The sequence below is a fragment of the Convolutriloba macropyga genome, chromosome 15 (genome assembly GCF_964194025.1).
Source record: "Convolutriloba macropyga chromosome 15, txConMacr16.3, whole genome shotgun sequence".
Taxonomy (NCBI): domain Eukaryota; kingdom Metazoa; phylum Xenacoelomorpha; order Acoela; family Convolutidae; genus Convolutriloba; species Convolutriloba macropyga.
The window spans coordinates 36,458,396-36,476,348 of NC_134482.1; the positions used below are offsets into that span (position 1 = coordinate 36,458,396).

At 33.4% G+C, this 17,953-nt stretch overlaps 1 protein-coding gene across 1 annotated transcript in view; it reads right to left on the minus strand.

Annotated features, from left to right (window-relative positions):
- Positions 1 to 801: 801 nt before the first annotated feature.
- LOC142354172 (uncharacterized) overlaps positions 802 to 17,953 on the minus strand; it is a 104,428-nt gene continuing 87,276 nt past the window's right edge. Inside the window, exons 19-27 of the mRNA XM_075406433.1 lie at positions 17,299 to 17,436; positions 16,460 to 16,701; positions 14,368 to 14,593; positions 13,366 to 13,544; positions 10,661 to 10,699; positions 9,757 to 9,919; positions 6,411 to 6,454; positions 6,212 to 6,230; positions 802 to 920 (exon numbers count right to left, since the gene is read on the minus strand). Coding sequence (XP_075262548.1) covers positions 6,432 to 6,454; positions 9,757 to 9,919; positions 10,661 to 10,699; positions 13,366 to 13,544; positions 14,368 to 14,593; positions 16,460 to 16,701; positions 17,299 to 17,436 — 1,010 coding nt within the window. The 3' untranslated portion in view covers positions 802 to 920; positions 6,212 to 6,230; positions 6,411 to 6,431. The remainder of the gene's footprint in view (positions 921 to 6,211; positions 6,231 to 6,410; positions 6,455 to 9,756; positions 9,920 to 10,660; positions 10,700 to 13,365; positions 13,545 to 14,367; positions 14,594 to 16,459; positions 16,702 to 17,298; positions 17,437 to 17,953) is intronic.

The window sequence follows — 17,953 nt, forward strand, 5'->3', positions numbered from 1 at the left end:
GGTCGCTCCTAAAAATTTTTTGAACCATTGAAGGTGTGAAACTGAAGGCGCTGTTTGCTGAAAAGGAACAAAGATTTTTTTACAAAATGATCTATCCTCCACCACTAAAATGGGCGAGCTTCCTAGTCGAAATCGGGCTATTGAATAACAAACTATTGCAGCATCTTGCAAGATTGCATATTTATTGTAAAATAACGAACAGCTTCAAAAAAGATCTTCGCAGTCAAACGAAGTTGGAATTATTTCGATCCTGTTTGACTGTTATTTTTGATAATAACACTTCAAGATACATGCAAATTTGAACGATGTTTGAATCTGTTCCGAGAATTTTTGAAAAATGACCAGTATAATTAAGACCTGCCAAAATTCAAGGCCTTCAAAAGTTAGCCCAAACTTTGCTGAGAAAATTAAAATATAGCATTTGTCGGCAAAATATTTCATTTTTTACCGGTTTAAAAGATTACCGTTCCGGTCACAAGACCTCACGTGATGACGTAAGGCCCGAGTTCGACTAGGGTGGTCTTGTAACAACCATCCACTCCACTATACCGCCAGCAGCAATTAATGCAAAAATCGAAGTCTAAGAGGACTCGAACCAACTATCTCAAGTCAAGCGGTTTAGCGTGTTAAACTTTACACCGCAACCCTAGAAAATTAGTATTACTGTTGGGCTTGTATAACAGCTGGTGGTTGTTACAATCTGTTTCTAAAAAAGTTCGTCAATGAAAGCTTGGTCCAGTTTCATCATCGTCATCATCATCTTCAGCTAAACTCAGCTCAAATGTGATGGAATTGGTTGAATTGAGACAATGGATGTTTAAGCAATGTATATGTATCTGGATATGGACTGGTATGACCAGGTGGTAGAAGAAGAAGGAGGATGGTTCCATAAAAGCATCACAGATATCGCTCACTTCCACCTGAAATAAAAGAACTCAAATGAACACTTTTAAGATATATAACATAGAAAGAAGAATAGACAGAGATAGTTAGTTAGAGTCAGAAAAAAATGAGTAAGAAAAATTGATTGTGTGAAGGCTGCGGGCAGAATGTCGCGATTGTCCTTTTGTTAGTTAAATACCAGTTTTGCTTTTTTCCTCATTATAATTCATTTTTTAAAATTTCATTGAAGCGATAAGGTCCGAAATTATTTGGCTGTAGACGTCAATTCTTCTTCTATTTTCATTCCTCTGAATTTCTGCCTCCTCTTGGGCAAACTATACTATACACTTAGAGCCTACTAAAAAATAACGAGCAAGTTTTTTAAAGCCCTTGGTTTTTGCAAATTGAAATCATTTTTAAGAGAAAAAATACATCGTTAGACGAAAATACAATTAACAAAAAGTTACATAAAAAGACAAATTAATCCCAAATAACTGCATCAATCTTTGTTTCAAAGCTATTAAATTAAACAGAGATATTTGACAATAATTTTGAAATTTTAGCAAAATATTTTTTTCTCAACTTGCATGAATTAATTTTGGTGGCAAAACAACTGCAGAAAACGCTACGAAAGTTTTGTCTTATTACCTTATTTTTTCCTAAAATAGTTAACTTGTTCTTTCTCTCCTTAATTTATGTTTTTCAGGATCACACTAGTATTAACAGTTAATGTCATCATACAGTAGCGGAAAACAAAAAGTAGCAACAATGTTAAAATTCTCAATCTCAATCTGGAAACCATTAGTATGTTTTTTTTAAAAAAAACGCTATCAAAGTATTCCTAACACTTTTTGAAATATATCTTTTGCCACAGGAAAAAAAAATATTCACTAAAAAGATACAATATTTTTAACCGCGAAAAACTCAATTTACCCAATTTCGGGGATTCCTTCTTAATTGATTTTGAATGAAGTGAAAAGAGGATTGAATAATCACATTTGAAACCTGTTATACTTGTTGTCTCGTTTGGCGAAATCAGTAATGAACATTGGTGCTGTTCATTTTGCACAAAATTCGGATATGTTGATTGATAAAATATATAGGCTTCTTAAGAAAATCCATTGTCAAACTACGGTTGAAGTAGTTATTATTTAAAAAATAGTAGTTTGCCAAAAGTCAAGCGACAAAAATCGATTAATTTTTGTACAATCAAAGTGAAGGCTGAAAAGAAAACGTTTCAAGTACTATTTTAAGAGTGCCAGTCAACAAAAAATTTAAAAACGCTGTCTATAGGAGAGGTCAGAGCTCGGCGGGGAAAAAGGGCAACAATTGGAGGCGGAAATAAAAATGGAGGATCGGAGGTCGCAAGAAATTGAGGCACAGTGATTGAATACGTTCAAAATTGTCTGTTAGACCCTGAATTTATACATATTTAAAAGAAACGAATGAATTAAAAAGTGTAACGTTTACCTTGAATGCCTGAACGTTCAGAAACATCAAAATACCAGTCTTCACGGTTTTTTTAAATAAATTTCGAAAAAAATCCAACTGAGGCATGTGTCCGTGTTTTCTATGTATAAAATTAATACTTAAACAAACTAATATATCTCTTACGATGTACTTTCTCAAATTGACATAGTTCGAAATCATTTTAAGCTTGTTTAAAACTATGCTTGTGTTCAAAGTCTAATACCACTACTCGACGCTTACTTGTTACTTCAGTTTTTCCTTTTTCTTTTTGCATTTGAGATGCTTTGACCTTAAGTTCTGCTTAACAGGTAGACGGTTAAGAAAATATTGAAGTTTTCAGATTTTCACCAGGACCTCATACTTCTCTATAGTCTCACCAAACTATCTTGTGAGATGAAGTCCGGTGTAATTTTTGAAATGAAGATGCTCATATTTTTACCAGAATGCTGAGGCGTTCACTTCGAGAGTATTATAGCTCTAACAGACTAAATATTATCGAGTTGTACAACTTAGTCCAATTTTTCATACAAAATTGATATCCATCAAAAAATTATATAAAAACCACCAGTTCAAAGAAAATTGCTACAATATTTTTGAAAGATTAGCTATTATTTTCGAACAATTAGTGTGGTTAAAACTTAAAAACATACCCGGCAGATTGCCGGAAAATAGCCGCCGTTGATTCCAATAAGCATGATTGGGATTGAAAAAATAGAAGATATTGAAAAAAAAAAGATTTTTGTACAAAAACATTTTTTAAGTCTGATTTATTTTGATGGCATTTCGTAGTTGAACATACTTCTCTTTCTTAGAGAGTGGCTACAGGTGCTGCTATCAATACCAATAAGCATTAGAGATGGTGATTAAGACTTATAGGAACGACGTTCAAATAGCGGGCATCAAAAATTGGGCTTTATGGGTTTATCCCGTTTCTATTTCTGATTCAATTTTTTATACTGATTCTGTTCACTTTGAATTGCTTTGCTGAGCAACTAATGTTCGAAATCACTTTTAGCAGAATAAGAGAAGAGAGAAATTTTTGAGAAATTTTTGAAATAGGTATTTTTAAAGGGTAAAAATTTTGCCTTAGGTTTAAAAGCTTCAAGAGTTTTAGCAATGAGTAAATTTTTGTTTAGTTCTAATTCTTTTAGTTTCTCAATTTTTTGAGATGATTTTGTTTGTGTTCTGGTTGGCATTGTTCAATTGATCTGCTAGTCAGGTAGAGTACGTCTGAGTTTTTCATTCAATTCTTTGAATTATATGAAAAACTCAGACGTACTCTACCTGACTAGCAGATCAATTGAACAATGCCAACCAGAACACAAACAAAATCATCTCAAAAAATTGAGAAACTAAAAGAATTAGAACTAAACAAAAATTTACTCATTGCTAAAACTCTTGAAGCTTTTAAACCTAAGGCAAAATTTTTACCCTTTAAAAATACCTATTTCAAAAATATGTTCAAAACCAACTTTGTTTCTAAAATCGGTCCAGTATTATATCTGCAAGACTTGGAAAATATTCATTGGCCCTTGAAGACAGATTATCTCAAAAATGAACAAAAAAATTAGAAAGAAAAAGAAAGAATTCAATTACAAATTATAAGGAAAAGTTGCTAAAAAATTGTGATATTAAACTCTTCAGAATTATTTTTGTGTCTGTAGAGGCTATCAGGTAACCCAATTCCAAGCTTTACAAAGCTCATTGTCTCATAGATCGATAGGCAATAATTTTCAGAAAAAATTTCAAACTTCAAAAAATAGAAATTTATTCTATTAAAAAGCTGAAAGCCTTTCAATTGCCCCCTAGCAACTGTTTAATAACATACTGTCAAACCCTTGGTGAGGTTACTGACGCAAGAAAAAAATAAATAAAATGCAAATGTTTTGAAAAAATCTTAAAAAAAATGCAAATTTTATCAAAAAACTTCTAAAAGTCGAACGATTAGATTGTTGAAAACAAATCCATTGAAACTACAAACCCTGCAGTAACTTTGTGTCAGAACTTGGAATATGTTTTTTCATACTTGAGAATGGATGAATATCAAAAACTGACAAAAACTTTAGGAAACCTTAAAAAAAAAATGCAGATTTTATCAAAAGCAGGCTAAAATTCGAGAAATTAAAATGTTAAAAACCATTCCATTGTTACTAAAAACTATGCAGTGTCCTATTAAAAAACCTCAAAGGAGATTGCCTGGTTCCTGAAGCTGGAAAAACTGAAAAAATGACGAAAATTTTCAAAAACTGAAGAAAATGCAAACTTTGTTGAAAATAATCGCAAAAATTTGTGATATTCAAAAGTTGAAACCTGTTCCATGGCAATTAAGAAATTTCCAGTAACTTTTTATCTAACCCCTGATGAGGTTTTTTTGGCTTCTGGGACTGAATACTGACAATAAATGTCAAAAAATACGAAAAACCTGCAAGTTTTGCCAAAAAACCCTATTATTCATGATGGCAAAAACATGAAAACAATTCCATTACCACTAAAAACTATGCAATAATCTATCATCAAACTCTTTATCAAACCATAGAGGAGGCTTCTTGACACCTAGGGCTAAAAAACTCAAAAAATGACAAACATTTTCAAAAAAACCTGAAAAAAATTGCAAAAATTAGTATCATTTTGCGTGTTTGTGTTTGTAGTACCAAAACATATAGCTAATAAAAAGGTCATAACAAGCAATTTTGTCTCGTAAAAAGCCTTTATCAACTTTTAAAAACTTCAAACTAAGACTAATCAAAATAAAAAATCACAAAAAACATGAAGAATTGCACCAGTTTGAGCCCAAAAACTCCTAAAAATGACCTTTTAACCTTAAATTTAGGCCATCCCAGTAGCTGCACCACTATAAGCACTTGAAGGACTACTAAAGCCCACTTGGGCCTCCAAAGTCATTGAAAAATGTATGAACACATCTTAAAAAAACACAGCACACCAATACAATTCAAATTCTTTGAATTGTAAAACAAATTAGGAGCACTATAATAGCCGGCTGAGAAAATTAGGGCGGCTATTAACCAGACACAATTTGCTCAAATTTTTGCTCGTTCCTGAGGCCCAGCTTGGCACTGTGTAACTTTGGTTAAGTTTTTTTTAGTGCAAGTTTCTCAAGACAACAATCAACACAGCAATGCGTGAGTTGAGGTGAGGTTGTTTAAAAAACGATTACTGAAGAGTGAATAAACGTGCATCGAGTAGCAAAATCATATAGAGATGATTAAAAAGACATAAAGTTAATGTTGACCCCCCCTCCGTAACTGTATTACAAAACAACATTACACATTGTGGCACTGTTACGGTTATTGGGGGTTCACAGTTTTTAAAGTTTATTAAGGGGGTGGACTGCTGGCATATATGAAGATTTTTAATCCAATTCATACAAACAGTAATAACTTCCATTTAGATCAGCACATTTTCAGTAAAAGTTATGACACTATGCTAAAATGGTACGAAAATTATTACGATAAGTGAAGTTTCTCAGATGTTATTTTGACTCACCAAAATTTTTTCTCATCCTGAAAACCACGCTTACAATCATTATTGCTATAATCAGTTAATGCAAGAAAACAGTTGTCAAGAAAAATAAACAACAAGATAAGCATCGCTGAAACATAATAGATTAAACTAATTGAGATTATAAGTATTAATTACTCAAAATATTTCGAGACTTTGCGGTCGAAAATGTTTTATTACAGACCAAAATAGCCAGAAATTGCTAATGAATTCAAATATTTTTTCTGAAGTTGACAGATGCCGTCAACCAAAGTACAAATTTTGATATTTGAATTATTTTGAAAAAAAAAGACTCGAAATACTTTTAGTTATCTAGTTATAAAAGCAAGCATAATCTAACCTTGCGAGTTAAAATTGAGCTAAACAGTTAAAAGACACCATTGGCAGTGAAAAAGCGCAATCTTAAGTTAGAGATTAGTTACTTAATAGGTTATAACTAACTTTTAATTATGAAGATTTTGTGTAGGTTTTGATTCATTTTTTTTGAAGAAAACTTATTCAAAGCTGGCAAAACAACTGTGTAGAAAATTTGAGTTTACCTTGTTATTTTTCTATCGGACTTAAGTGTCAGAATGTTTCACCGCTGAAACAGTGAGTTTAATAGTCAACCACCAAATGGGTCGTAACACACGAAAGTCATAAAACAAAAAATTTTTTTGCGGCTTCAATTCAAAAAAATTGAACACAAAAGAATATTATACAAGACCATTTAATTCTATGGTCCGTAGAAGACCATAAAAACTTTTTTATCTATCATTTCTTGCTTATTAAACATAGTTTTTAAGGATAAGATAGATTTTTAGCCAAAAATAAAGATTTCAGTATAAACAGTTATATGTTTTCGAATCTATGTCCAAGGCCATACACTTATACCCGGACTTGAGTCCAGAGTTTTTCAGTGTTGAACCAGCCCATTTAAAAAGCAAAAACTGAATTCAGTTCTGAAAGATTGTATCACCAGAACATTCTAAGTTTCTTTAGGTTCAGTATTTCTTCATCATGATTATATTGATGTCTTAGAGTTCGCCCAGGCTAAACTTATCCTGCATGGTCGGAAAATTACTCAAACCCAAAAATTAGGTCTCAGCAGAGTAATCTAATAGTTTTGTAATTTATAACTAGTAATTACTATAGTAGTATACACACTTTTTACGTTTAAGCTGGTTTGTAGGCAATTACAAAAAGCCCATTTAGCTCAGTGGTTACGACTTGCTGCGCAAATTAAATGTTACAAGTACCCACGCGGAAGTTTGAATCGCATATAAAGCATACTTTGTTGGTAGGAGTTAAGCTGAAGATATTATTTTTCATGAAGTAAATTTTAGCGCTTTGTCTTTAGACTGATTCAGCGCTGATTGGCTCTGCCACCAACCTCCGGGTAAGCATAAAACAGTGTGGTCTTTGACATAGAAACAAAGACAAAACAATGTTTTTTTTTCTGAATTTTCAGGTCTTTACAAAACTATATTAAGAATTCCAAGTATTTCCAAGAAATTTAGAGCAAGCGTTGCTAGTGTAGAAGAAATGTTTGTTGTCACTTAGCCTTCATAATTGTGGCAGCCTGAGGATATAGCATGGGATACATTAAACAACCTGAACTTTGTAAGAAACTCTAATAGTCTTTAATTTAAATTTCCTCCAGTCAAAAAAAGGCTAAGCCTTAGGTTATCTAGTGTCCACTTTAGGTCTGAGATTGAGCGCAGAAAAAATTCAAATATACTGCAAGGGTCTTTTTTAATCTTATCTTTGTAATATAAGAAACCTTTTTGGTCATAGAACCGAAAACTCTATTTGCCAATATTTTATCGCTGCCTATGAACAGTATAAATTTATAGTGAATTCTGCTGAAAAATGCGTTAGTCTGAAACATTTCAACAATTTTTGTTTATAATGAAACCTACGAGGGAACTACAATATTGGTTTCTGCTTCAAATTTTTAAGAAAACAGATTTTCCGATGACAAAATTTCTGGACCCCTTATTTACCAAATTAACGTGTTTTGCTGTACAAAATATAATGGAAACAGAAAAAGTGGATGAAAGCTGCAAAATAGTCAATACGTAGCAAAATATTTGTCGATACAAATTATTTTTTTTTACAAAGAGAACTGAGAAGAAGGATTAAAGTTTGAGCTAAAATAAAGTTAGATGTTGTGAACAGTTAGTTTTATCATTATTGCAAAAATTGACGTAGTATTTGAGCTTTGTTAGCTTTTGACTAAAAGATTTTTTTAATTTATTCCTTGTTTTTTTATAGTCTTGAAGGCTATTGTACAGTTGTTACTCACATGTTATCAAATTTTGGCCTCTAAAGGATTTTGGTCGTTTTGTTTTTTAAAGAACAAAAACAAATTTATGGCTATACAAGTTTTTCTTACAAATAATATGAATTTGGAAAAGTAAAATTACAATTCCACTAATATTTGTGTATATGTTGTTATATTTCCTAAGCTAAAAAAGACCGTACAATTCTCTTTCATTATACTCATTATCTGGGGTAAAGAAGCCTATAAATATGTTCATATTTCATATGATTATGATGCATTTTGGTTTGAATTCTTTAAGTCCAGTAGCTTTATCTTTAAAAAAATTGTGTTCAATTTATTTTATAATCACTTTTAGTTCTTTTTGGTTGACTTCTAAAATTATTTGAAACCAATTGAGAAATTTAAGTGAAAAAATTAAATTGTTTATGAGCTGAAGAAAGATTTCTGAGGATTTCTTTTCATATTCGTTGCTTTTCTTAGCTACTAAACTTTTCTTTTTACTTACCAATACGAGAGTAGTTTTGAATTCAAATTTAGCCTATATTGAAATGAAAAAAAAAACAGTCTGTAATTTCATTACGTCGTCGTTTCATCCAATCAGCGGGGAGACTTGAAACCAACTCCCGAATTAGCGAATCAGGCTGGTGGTGAAGATTATATTGCAACATTGAAAACGGGTTGCATGGGTTCAATTTGAATATGTGTCCTCATGACAGTTGGACTTGCTCATGATTTGATGAGATTTTTGCGATCAACTAAGATTCTATAAAGAGATGTCTAACCATGGAATTTAAGATTTCATTCATTTTAGTTATTTATTACTTTTTGCTGATAAAGGTTTCATAATAAATAGCACTTGCTGTTTGAATCATTTGCAGCATTAGCTTATTGAAGCGTGTGCATATAAGCAGATAGCTGATTTTTCCAATTATCGACACCTCCTCCCTAGAAATTATAATCTCTTGTTATGTTTTAACTATGATAAGGGGTGGGTCGGCGGGTTCTATCCTCACTAAGCAGGATGGGTTTGCTATTGGAAAGAGCCCAGATAGCTCAGCTACATTAAAATTGCAGAAGTTTCGGTGAAATATGAGTAAAATTTATCTTTAGCGTTATTTTTAAAACAAATTGAACAGCTGAACAATCAACAGATATCGAATTCTTTTCTTTTCCCGTCGTGAACAAAATGTTTCCTTCAAATTAGCCCATGAGAACAATTAATTGTGAACTCTCTCTTGGCTATGGCAATTCATGGGCAATAAGGGACCATGAGGGACTATGGTCAATTGGTCAATGATAGAGTTGCTCTGAAACGACAGGCGGAGGGGGGGGGGGCTTGGGGGTCAATTGCGCCTTGTCAAGGAAGGGGGCAATGTCAAAAAGGGGCCTAAAATGCTTGCATTAGATTTTTTATAGACCACTACTAAGACTTAAACAGAAAAACTGGAACCAATTTTGACGCTTTTTCTATCTGGGTTTTAGTTGGACTTCGTTTGTGAGCAATTAAAAAGATCAAATTAAGTATTGTGGAAAGTCATGCTCTATTGATGAGAAAAGCGAAGTAGATCCCAGATTTTTTTTGCAACTCCAAGGAAACACATTATATTTCTACAACATACCGACTGGTCCGGGTTTCCTAGGGGCTTGTCGGGTGGCGGGGTCTGATGCGTTTCCGTTTTGAGCTCCACCCGAGTCCACTCTGCTCTCCCGCTGACCATTATTGTCGTACATTCCACCCGACTGTGCTCGCGAGTTGTAACCTCGGTTGTTCTCCCGCTCCGCCTACGCAGTATTTAGTATTATTGAACAGCCAACCAATCATGTCGCCCCAAAATTCATCCACTTACTTTTACTTATGCAAGGAGGGTAGTTTGATTATTTATACGGAAGCGATAGGGTTTTATGGAGTATTTTGACGCATAGGGTTTTATGGAGTATTTTGACGCATAGGGTTTTATGGAGTATTTTGACGCATTGGGCATTTTGTCTTATAACCACTTTTTCGATTATACGAAGTCGATTTCAGGGTCAACCCAGCTCAGGGAAATTTCAGAGATACCTTCTGTCAAGAAATTAAGAACCCTGAAAATTTTCGGCAAAGCCTGAGATGTCTCAGCAAGACTTGTTGTCAGATTAAGTTTTCGTAACATAGAATGAGATTTCTTAATAAAATGATAACGTTTCAGCTTTTTTCGCAAATATGGAGCAATTTCGAATAATCTTGTCTTTTTTAAACCAAAAATCTTATCAAGATTTCATCACGATACCTGACGTTTCATTTCAGATGGAAACCTCCCTGGCATTTAGCTAGATTCCAGACATTTTCATTGTTCCCCCAATTTTACAATAAAAGACCGAAATGTTCTTATAATGAGATAAAAGTTATTTATTAAAATTAGTTTTCTGACATGAAATAGTCATAATAGATTAATACTGTTGGGGGAGCAATTGTATTTTTAAGCGCAGAGCCACTTAAAATTTGATTAAAAAATTAAAGTTTTTTTAAAGTGTTATATTGCTTACCTGAACACTCCTGAGTGCGTACATGTTGTCAAACTCATCCTGAAACAAAACTCTTGTTAACCCATTTCAAACTTTAAGCTAAAAACCTATATTATCGAGTAGGGTTGATTTATTAATATGCAAACACCTATTCTACGAAGTTCTACTGCTTTACAATTGCCGACCATTGATGGATATAACTATCCTATTAAGTGCCATCTCCAGTTTAATGATTTTTAAAAAATTTTAAATGAAGAAGAGTATAGAAAGTTCTCTTTTTTAGTGTAATTAAAACAAATAGCTGGAAGGACCAAGAATGGGCCAATGAAACGTGTATATGAAATCTCTAGCTAACATGTATCGCTTTGCAATTTTTATGTTTTGATTTTAAAAAATATGACGGAAAAAAGGAGCCATCAACTAAAACACCATAATGGCCGAACTTTAGGAAACTCTCTTGGTGCAACATCTGGCAGCTTTTATCTTCAAGTTGAGATACATTTTTAATGTTTTCCCGTAAAAACTTTGAAAACATCAGAGCTATAACTCTCGTTATTGAGAGAGAGAGAACGCGCAATTTTTTTTCACGCAGACATCATTTATTGAAATCACCCATTATAAAAAAGTTAATCAGTAGGGTCCATTGTTTTTGAAAACAAATGATGCCAGTAGAAACGTTTAATTCTAATGTAGAATTTAAAAAATGGATTTGATTGGGCATATCTCGCTCGAGAGAAGGGACTTCATGTGATTGTAAGAATTTGTAAGAAAATTGCTTCAAGAATGACGGCAACTCTAGTATATATGATCATCTGCAAGAATCTTACAAGATAAGCTTAAGATTTGGATGAAGGAGCAATCTTAACAGATAGACTTTCTCTTGAAAAATTTAACTTGGCCAGTATCTTTTTACAATTCGTACAAAATTGCAATGGCTGGCGCAATTTTTCACTGAGCACGATAGTTAACAAGACTATGAAACTTCGGTTCACAAATCACTCTTGTTTCCTACCCAATTTTGCTCAATTGATGACATTTTCATCAACTAGTTAGGCTCAAGAGACAGTTGAGAAGTTTTTTCTAATAAATTTCACCGAAATTTTTTGATTTGCTGATTATACCAATTGTTGTTTTTTTTCGGTGAATTCTTGGTTTAAAGCTATTTTCAATTCATTTGTCCAATTTTCGGAAATTTTATAACTTTTTGAGGAGTTTAATCAAACAAAACTGACACAAATCGATTTTAATGTACCTTTAAAGCAAATAGCTGGAAGGAACAAGATTGGGCCACGTATACGTGTATGTGATACCTTAACTTAACCTATAACGCAACTCAGCAATTCAGTTCTTTTTATTTTTTGGAAATAGATCACAGAAAAAGAACAATCAACAAACGGAAAATCAAAAAATAGAGTTGGAATACCATGCACGATAAGACAGATATCAAGTGACATTTTGGAAAAGTTGATAAGATAGTTTGTTAAAGTAAGCTGGTTATGCTACCCAAATACATCAAAAAACTTAGCAGACTGCCTTCTTTGTTTAAAGATGTTAACCAGATCGGCACTTTTTTCAAATAGTTCAAAGTAGTGATAGCGATAAAAGACAAAAATTTGGATTGGTTACAATTCATTTTGTTCACTTTCAGTCAACAGAAATGAGGGTTTCAAGAGTCCAAAATGTATACCTCCGTACTGGAAGCCAAAATTCTTCTAAAATTCAACTAACTATAAATAATTTGATTTAAGAGAATCTGTAAAAAGCCTTTTGCTCAATTTTGGTCCGACGTCCAATGAATTTAGGGGTAAACTGAATGTTAAGGATTTGGATATTTTTTGTTGGAGCTTGCAAGTTATTTGAGAAACAAATTTTAGCAGCTCAAACATTACCTGTTTTGAAATAAAAGCAACGTATTTTCCGCCTCATAAATACAAAAGTAATCAGAAGGTAGACAAAAAAACAAAAATCCGACGTTCTCCTTTTTTTGTTCAGAACTACTTAAGTGGGGGGAGGAACTATATACTCAAATGGGTTTTTTCTTTAATTTTTGAAGGAACATTTAACAGAAGATCCAATAAAAAAAATAAATAGAGCCTCGCTAGAACTGAGTTCATTTTTGAATTCTAATTGTTCTAAACAAGAAATGTTATGTAATCCAATATATCTAGTGAAATGGACTGATATAAATGGAATAATTGATGATTGAACTGTTGATCTGTCGTATTATTTCAATCAGTTATTTCAAATCATGTATGTAACTTTGGAATGTAGTTGTTGACAGCACAACTTTTCCTATGAAAAGTATTCGTTATCCAATATCTAAGAATTTATTCTGCAACTATTGCTTCATCAAAAATGTTTATTATCGGTCAGCCCTATTCAATAGTCTTAGCATTTCAGTGGCTTTTTTAGCAATTCAATAGCATTAGTTCAATGAACATTAAAAAATATTGGACTAAAAAATATCTGTTTTTTTAAAAAAAATGTAAGAAAAATTGCTATGAAAAAAAACATACTCTACAAAAAACAAAAAAAATGGCATGAAAAAAATTATGCTAGACCCAGTTAACTTATAAAAAGACTTAACCTCGACTTAAGTTACCCTATCTGAACTTTTGCCCGACCCGATTTCTTCACTCGAGATTCAACTTCACACCATTTTCTTTACAGTCGACCTCTTGACTTGAGATGAACCCCCCCCCCCCCCCAACATCCTGATCACAAACCTGCGAGAGTTTCCCCCTGTCTTCTTTTTTCTTCCTCAAGCACACCTGGACTAAGATTGCAATGAGAACAAACAGAAGGATCAGTCCAGCTATCACAATCAAGACGATAACCAGGGTCTCTAGAGTCTCGTTGTCGTCATCGTCATTATTGTTAGTGGGGCTAGCAGTCGTCGTATCCACTATATAAACAACGTATCATTACAAACGTCTACCGGTATATTTTTTTATAAAATACATTTCAGCACAATTAATTAGAAATCATCCTGTCATACTGTTTTTTTTTAAAGAAAAGTTGCACAGTATATAAGATAAAAGTATATAAGATGCACATACCTCACACACAAACCCCACCCCCCTCTCTACCCCCCCATCCCCCCTAGCATAGTGACATAGAGTGTATAGCGCACTCCATTTCCTTAAATATAGCACCCTAATAGGAAGCTATTATTGTTGTTGTATTTTCTTTGGGGGTATAATTAAAGACTTAAGTGTTATTTGACCCCCCAATCAGACCTTTAAAACACATTCTCTGTTTCCTTTTCAAAGAGAATAATCCTCTAATTAATGGCTTGCTCTGAAGGTCCATTTTATTAATTAATTTTCAGTTTGTGGTCGATTTTTGGTTAACTTTAGTTAATTTACAGACAAGCGTAGTTTTATATCCGTTAATGCAGCAGTAGTACAAGTCGTTAATACTGAATATTACGTCACCAATCCAATGATACAGCTATCCGTGATGTCAACTGTCCATAATAACTCTAGCTATTACGTAAGCTGTCCAATAGCAGGAAGTATTACAGGACAGATGACGTAATCTTCAGTACCAATGCTCAATTTCGTTCGTAGGACAATTATCCTTATTAACGCACGCAAAAACACGCACAATTGTAAATTAATCACATTAGACAACTGCTTTCGACACTCGTTGTTGACGTTTTCATGGTTTCACTGGGATTTTGACATGGTGTTTGTTTGTTCGAATTATACTAAACAGTTTCTTACCGTCAACAACACTTGCGGACAGAATGTTGTTTTCCTGTTTGACCTGGGGTGAGTTCATGGTTGCCTGAACTGAAGCCGATAACGCCTGCACCTCAGCCCCTTCGTCCTCTGTATCTTCTGGTATCTCTCTCTCCACCCTAGAGGTCACCTTAGTTGACCCCGGGGCAAATGCGATGACTGTTACAGAAATTACGGATGGGTCATCTGCTCGTAAAACACGGAGTTGCTAAAAAAGTGAAAAATTTTTTGAGGATGCGTTTTTTTAGAATCTCAAATGCAGGGAGATATTGCAGTAGAAAGCATAAGAAAGCGAAATACACTTCAATCAAAATATTGATAAAATTTTGAACACTTCGAACAATTGTTAAAACAGTATCAATTACAAGAATTCGGAATTATTTTGAGGCTTTGAATCACATTTAACGGAACTTATACGCCTTTGGTGTCAACATATTTCAATTTCTCTCCTCTCCGGAAAACTTCATTTCTGAAACTTTAGTTGATAAATAAATTCTCCAATATTTGCTGAAATCAATAATTTTTGCCGATTTGGGTAATTTTTGATTTTTTTTTATGATACCCTGTTTCATTTTTTTTTGTTTATATTAAATCACTTGACAACTGCTATGTCAAGACTACTCACAGTTCAAACTACTCACTACTCAAAAAAATTCAATAAATTCTATACTTTAACAATTTTTTACGTTGGCCTAGTGGCTTATCACCCCCAACCCCCACATAGGCTTAAAGAAATCAAAATGACAAAAAATAAAAATTGATGAACATTTGTTACAACTTTCTAACAAAAGCCTCTTGTTATTTTCTCTTTTTGTCGTTTTTTCCTACTTTTTGACTTAATCTCACTGATGACAGGATTCAATGACGTCCTATGGAGCTAAAATCTAATCCATTCATTGTTTTTATTGAAAGCCTAATTTTCGTATTTCAGTTTGTTTATGTTAGAAGGAGTAATATTTTGACTTCAGTCTTTCATATTTTCTTTCATCATTTGCCCATTTTTGAGTTTCAGTTTTGTCCTGTCCTAAAAATTACTTTAAAAACACATATCACAATATTTACGCTGAAAGGATCGTATTTTTTTCGTTTTTGCGATTATTTGTCATTTTTTGTAGTAATATGATGTAATCTGGACAATCACAAGTCTCAATGGTTTCCTATGGAATTGTAGTTGAACCTCCTTAAAAATTCAAGCTGATAACTACTATTTTTTTATGTTTTTGAATTCTTTTTCCTTATATCAAAGTTAACTAATTTTAGGTTTTATGTGATGCTATTTTGACTTTGCATTGCGTAAAACAAACAATAATTATGACCAAAGCTGAACATTGAGCATTGGTCGTAATTAATGTTTGTTTTAGTTATTTGATTTTGTTGTTTGCCTTGTCATGTTAATGTCATAAATCGTTGGAACTTTAGAGTAGCATTATTCATTTGGTTCAATGTTTTGTGTTTAAAGCAATTTTTTTACTCGTACACCACTTAATTTCAAAAAGTGCTCAATATTGTCCTCATTTGCAAGACAATTAAGCAAAACTGTGGATGTGCGGCGCGGGAACATTACGTGCGAATGCACATTACAGACCCTCCTTGTTTTATTTCTCAATTGCTATCATTACACCGCATAGCTGGTCCCGAATTGCAGAGGCAGAATTTGTAAAGTTAATATTTCCACCCTATCTTGTACTTAGGATATCATACTGCGGACTTTGCCTACATTAAGTTGTTGTTATTTCGTAAGCGAGAGTTTGGGTCGAGGAATTTTACAGAATTTTTGCTTATGCGTTCTTTGAATTCACAATTTAATAATTGTACTGACAATTTTTTTTGCATCTTTCATCGACTAATTTAAGCATGTAATATTATGTATTTTTTTTACCGCACTTACGTAAAATCGAAATTTGTGAAAGTTAATACTTCCAGAAGATTGGTTTTCTCATTCGGAATTAGCCTGTTTTAGGAAAGTAAAAGTGTTCACTAGCCTGAAAGACACAACTTTTGATATTTGGCCGGCCTCTGCAGAATTTTTTTGTTGTTTTCAGTTTCTTAACTATTTATAACAAATAGTGCTTACGCTTGTTTCGTAGAGTTTAGCTGTCTCTCTGAAAGTGGCAGAATTGGGGTTATTCAGCCTAGTGTCATACGTGACGTCATAGGTCACAATAATCGTTATGTTCACACTTCTCAAACACATGTTGGTGTTGTTTGGATGAGAGCTGTACCCATCGAAGCATGTACACGTTTCGATATTGTGGTAGTCGGTGCATATACAGCCGGATAGGGAGAGAGTTGGGTTGCAATAAGCTGCGTCCAGTGCTGAAAAAAGCCCAAATTGAACTTGGTTTGTCAATACTGGGATGCAGATTCATTTCTGAGAGTAGGCGAATCGCTTCCTATGATAAGATGTGATCTGAGCAAAAGATTAAAAATTAACTTGATCAGATTTCTAATACAGTACTGATCCAAGACTTGCAATTTCACCGAATTAGCACTTATTAAGACTTGACGTTCTTTGCGGGATGATTACTAAGATTAGGCATTATGCTGAAATTAAATTGTGGCACAGTTCTTCACGGAATGCGCTTCCATACAACATATTTTGCGGTAAAAAAGCAAATTTCACTTCTTCAACTTCTAGTTTAAAAGTGAAATACACTAACAAGAATTTCCATATAAGGAACCGCTATTTCGACCACAAAGTTTGAAAGTATGTTTCGCATGCACAATATATTAAGATAGTAAGTGAATTCTCGCTGCTAATGATTTCTTCAGTAAGTTTATTGTTTTTAACTATTTTCTGTTTTTTAATACATAACAACTTTTTATAAACACCATATTAGGAATGCACAATTGTATAACTTTTTGAAATTTGAGGTTGACCTGAGTACTTAGTTTTAAGTGTTATATACAGACCTCGACAATCAATGCTGTTGGATATTGCAACTGCCTCATATCCGGGTGCACAGAAACAGCTTGAATCAGAAGAAGAACATACGGTCTTGTCAGCCAGATTTGTGATGCAGTGGGAACCGACGGAGCTGGTGCAGGTCTCTGAAACGAAAAATGGTGATTACCCCGGTCGAGGTTACCAGATGACGGAGGTAACATTTATTCAGACCCAAATCGACCGCGCCCAGTGAGTTTCCAGTACAAAGTTATAAGGACTGGAAATGTGTTCGAGCGACCAGGATTTGGGTCTGATCAGAGGGCTTCCCTCTGGGATGGTCTGATCTGAGGTCACGTTTGTCTGGAACGGACATTTGATAAATGATCTGTATCGTTAAATTATCCAGCTATATTTGCCAACGAACGAAACTTCACTTTCTTAATATAAAAACTAGAAGACCCCTATATCCAGTCAAAAAATCAAGAAAAAAATCAGATTATAAAATGCGATGCATAAAGTGCGATCTTCATTTTTGATAATCCCAGTGTGTCCTTTTTCTTTTTTCACAACTTTTTTTTCTCGATTTTTGACCAACAGTTTTTACAAGCAGCAGTTGAAATCCTGCACATATTTCCATGTTTGCTTTTTGAGACGTATGCTAATTCCAACGTTAACATCAGA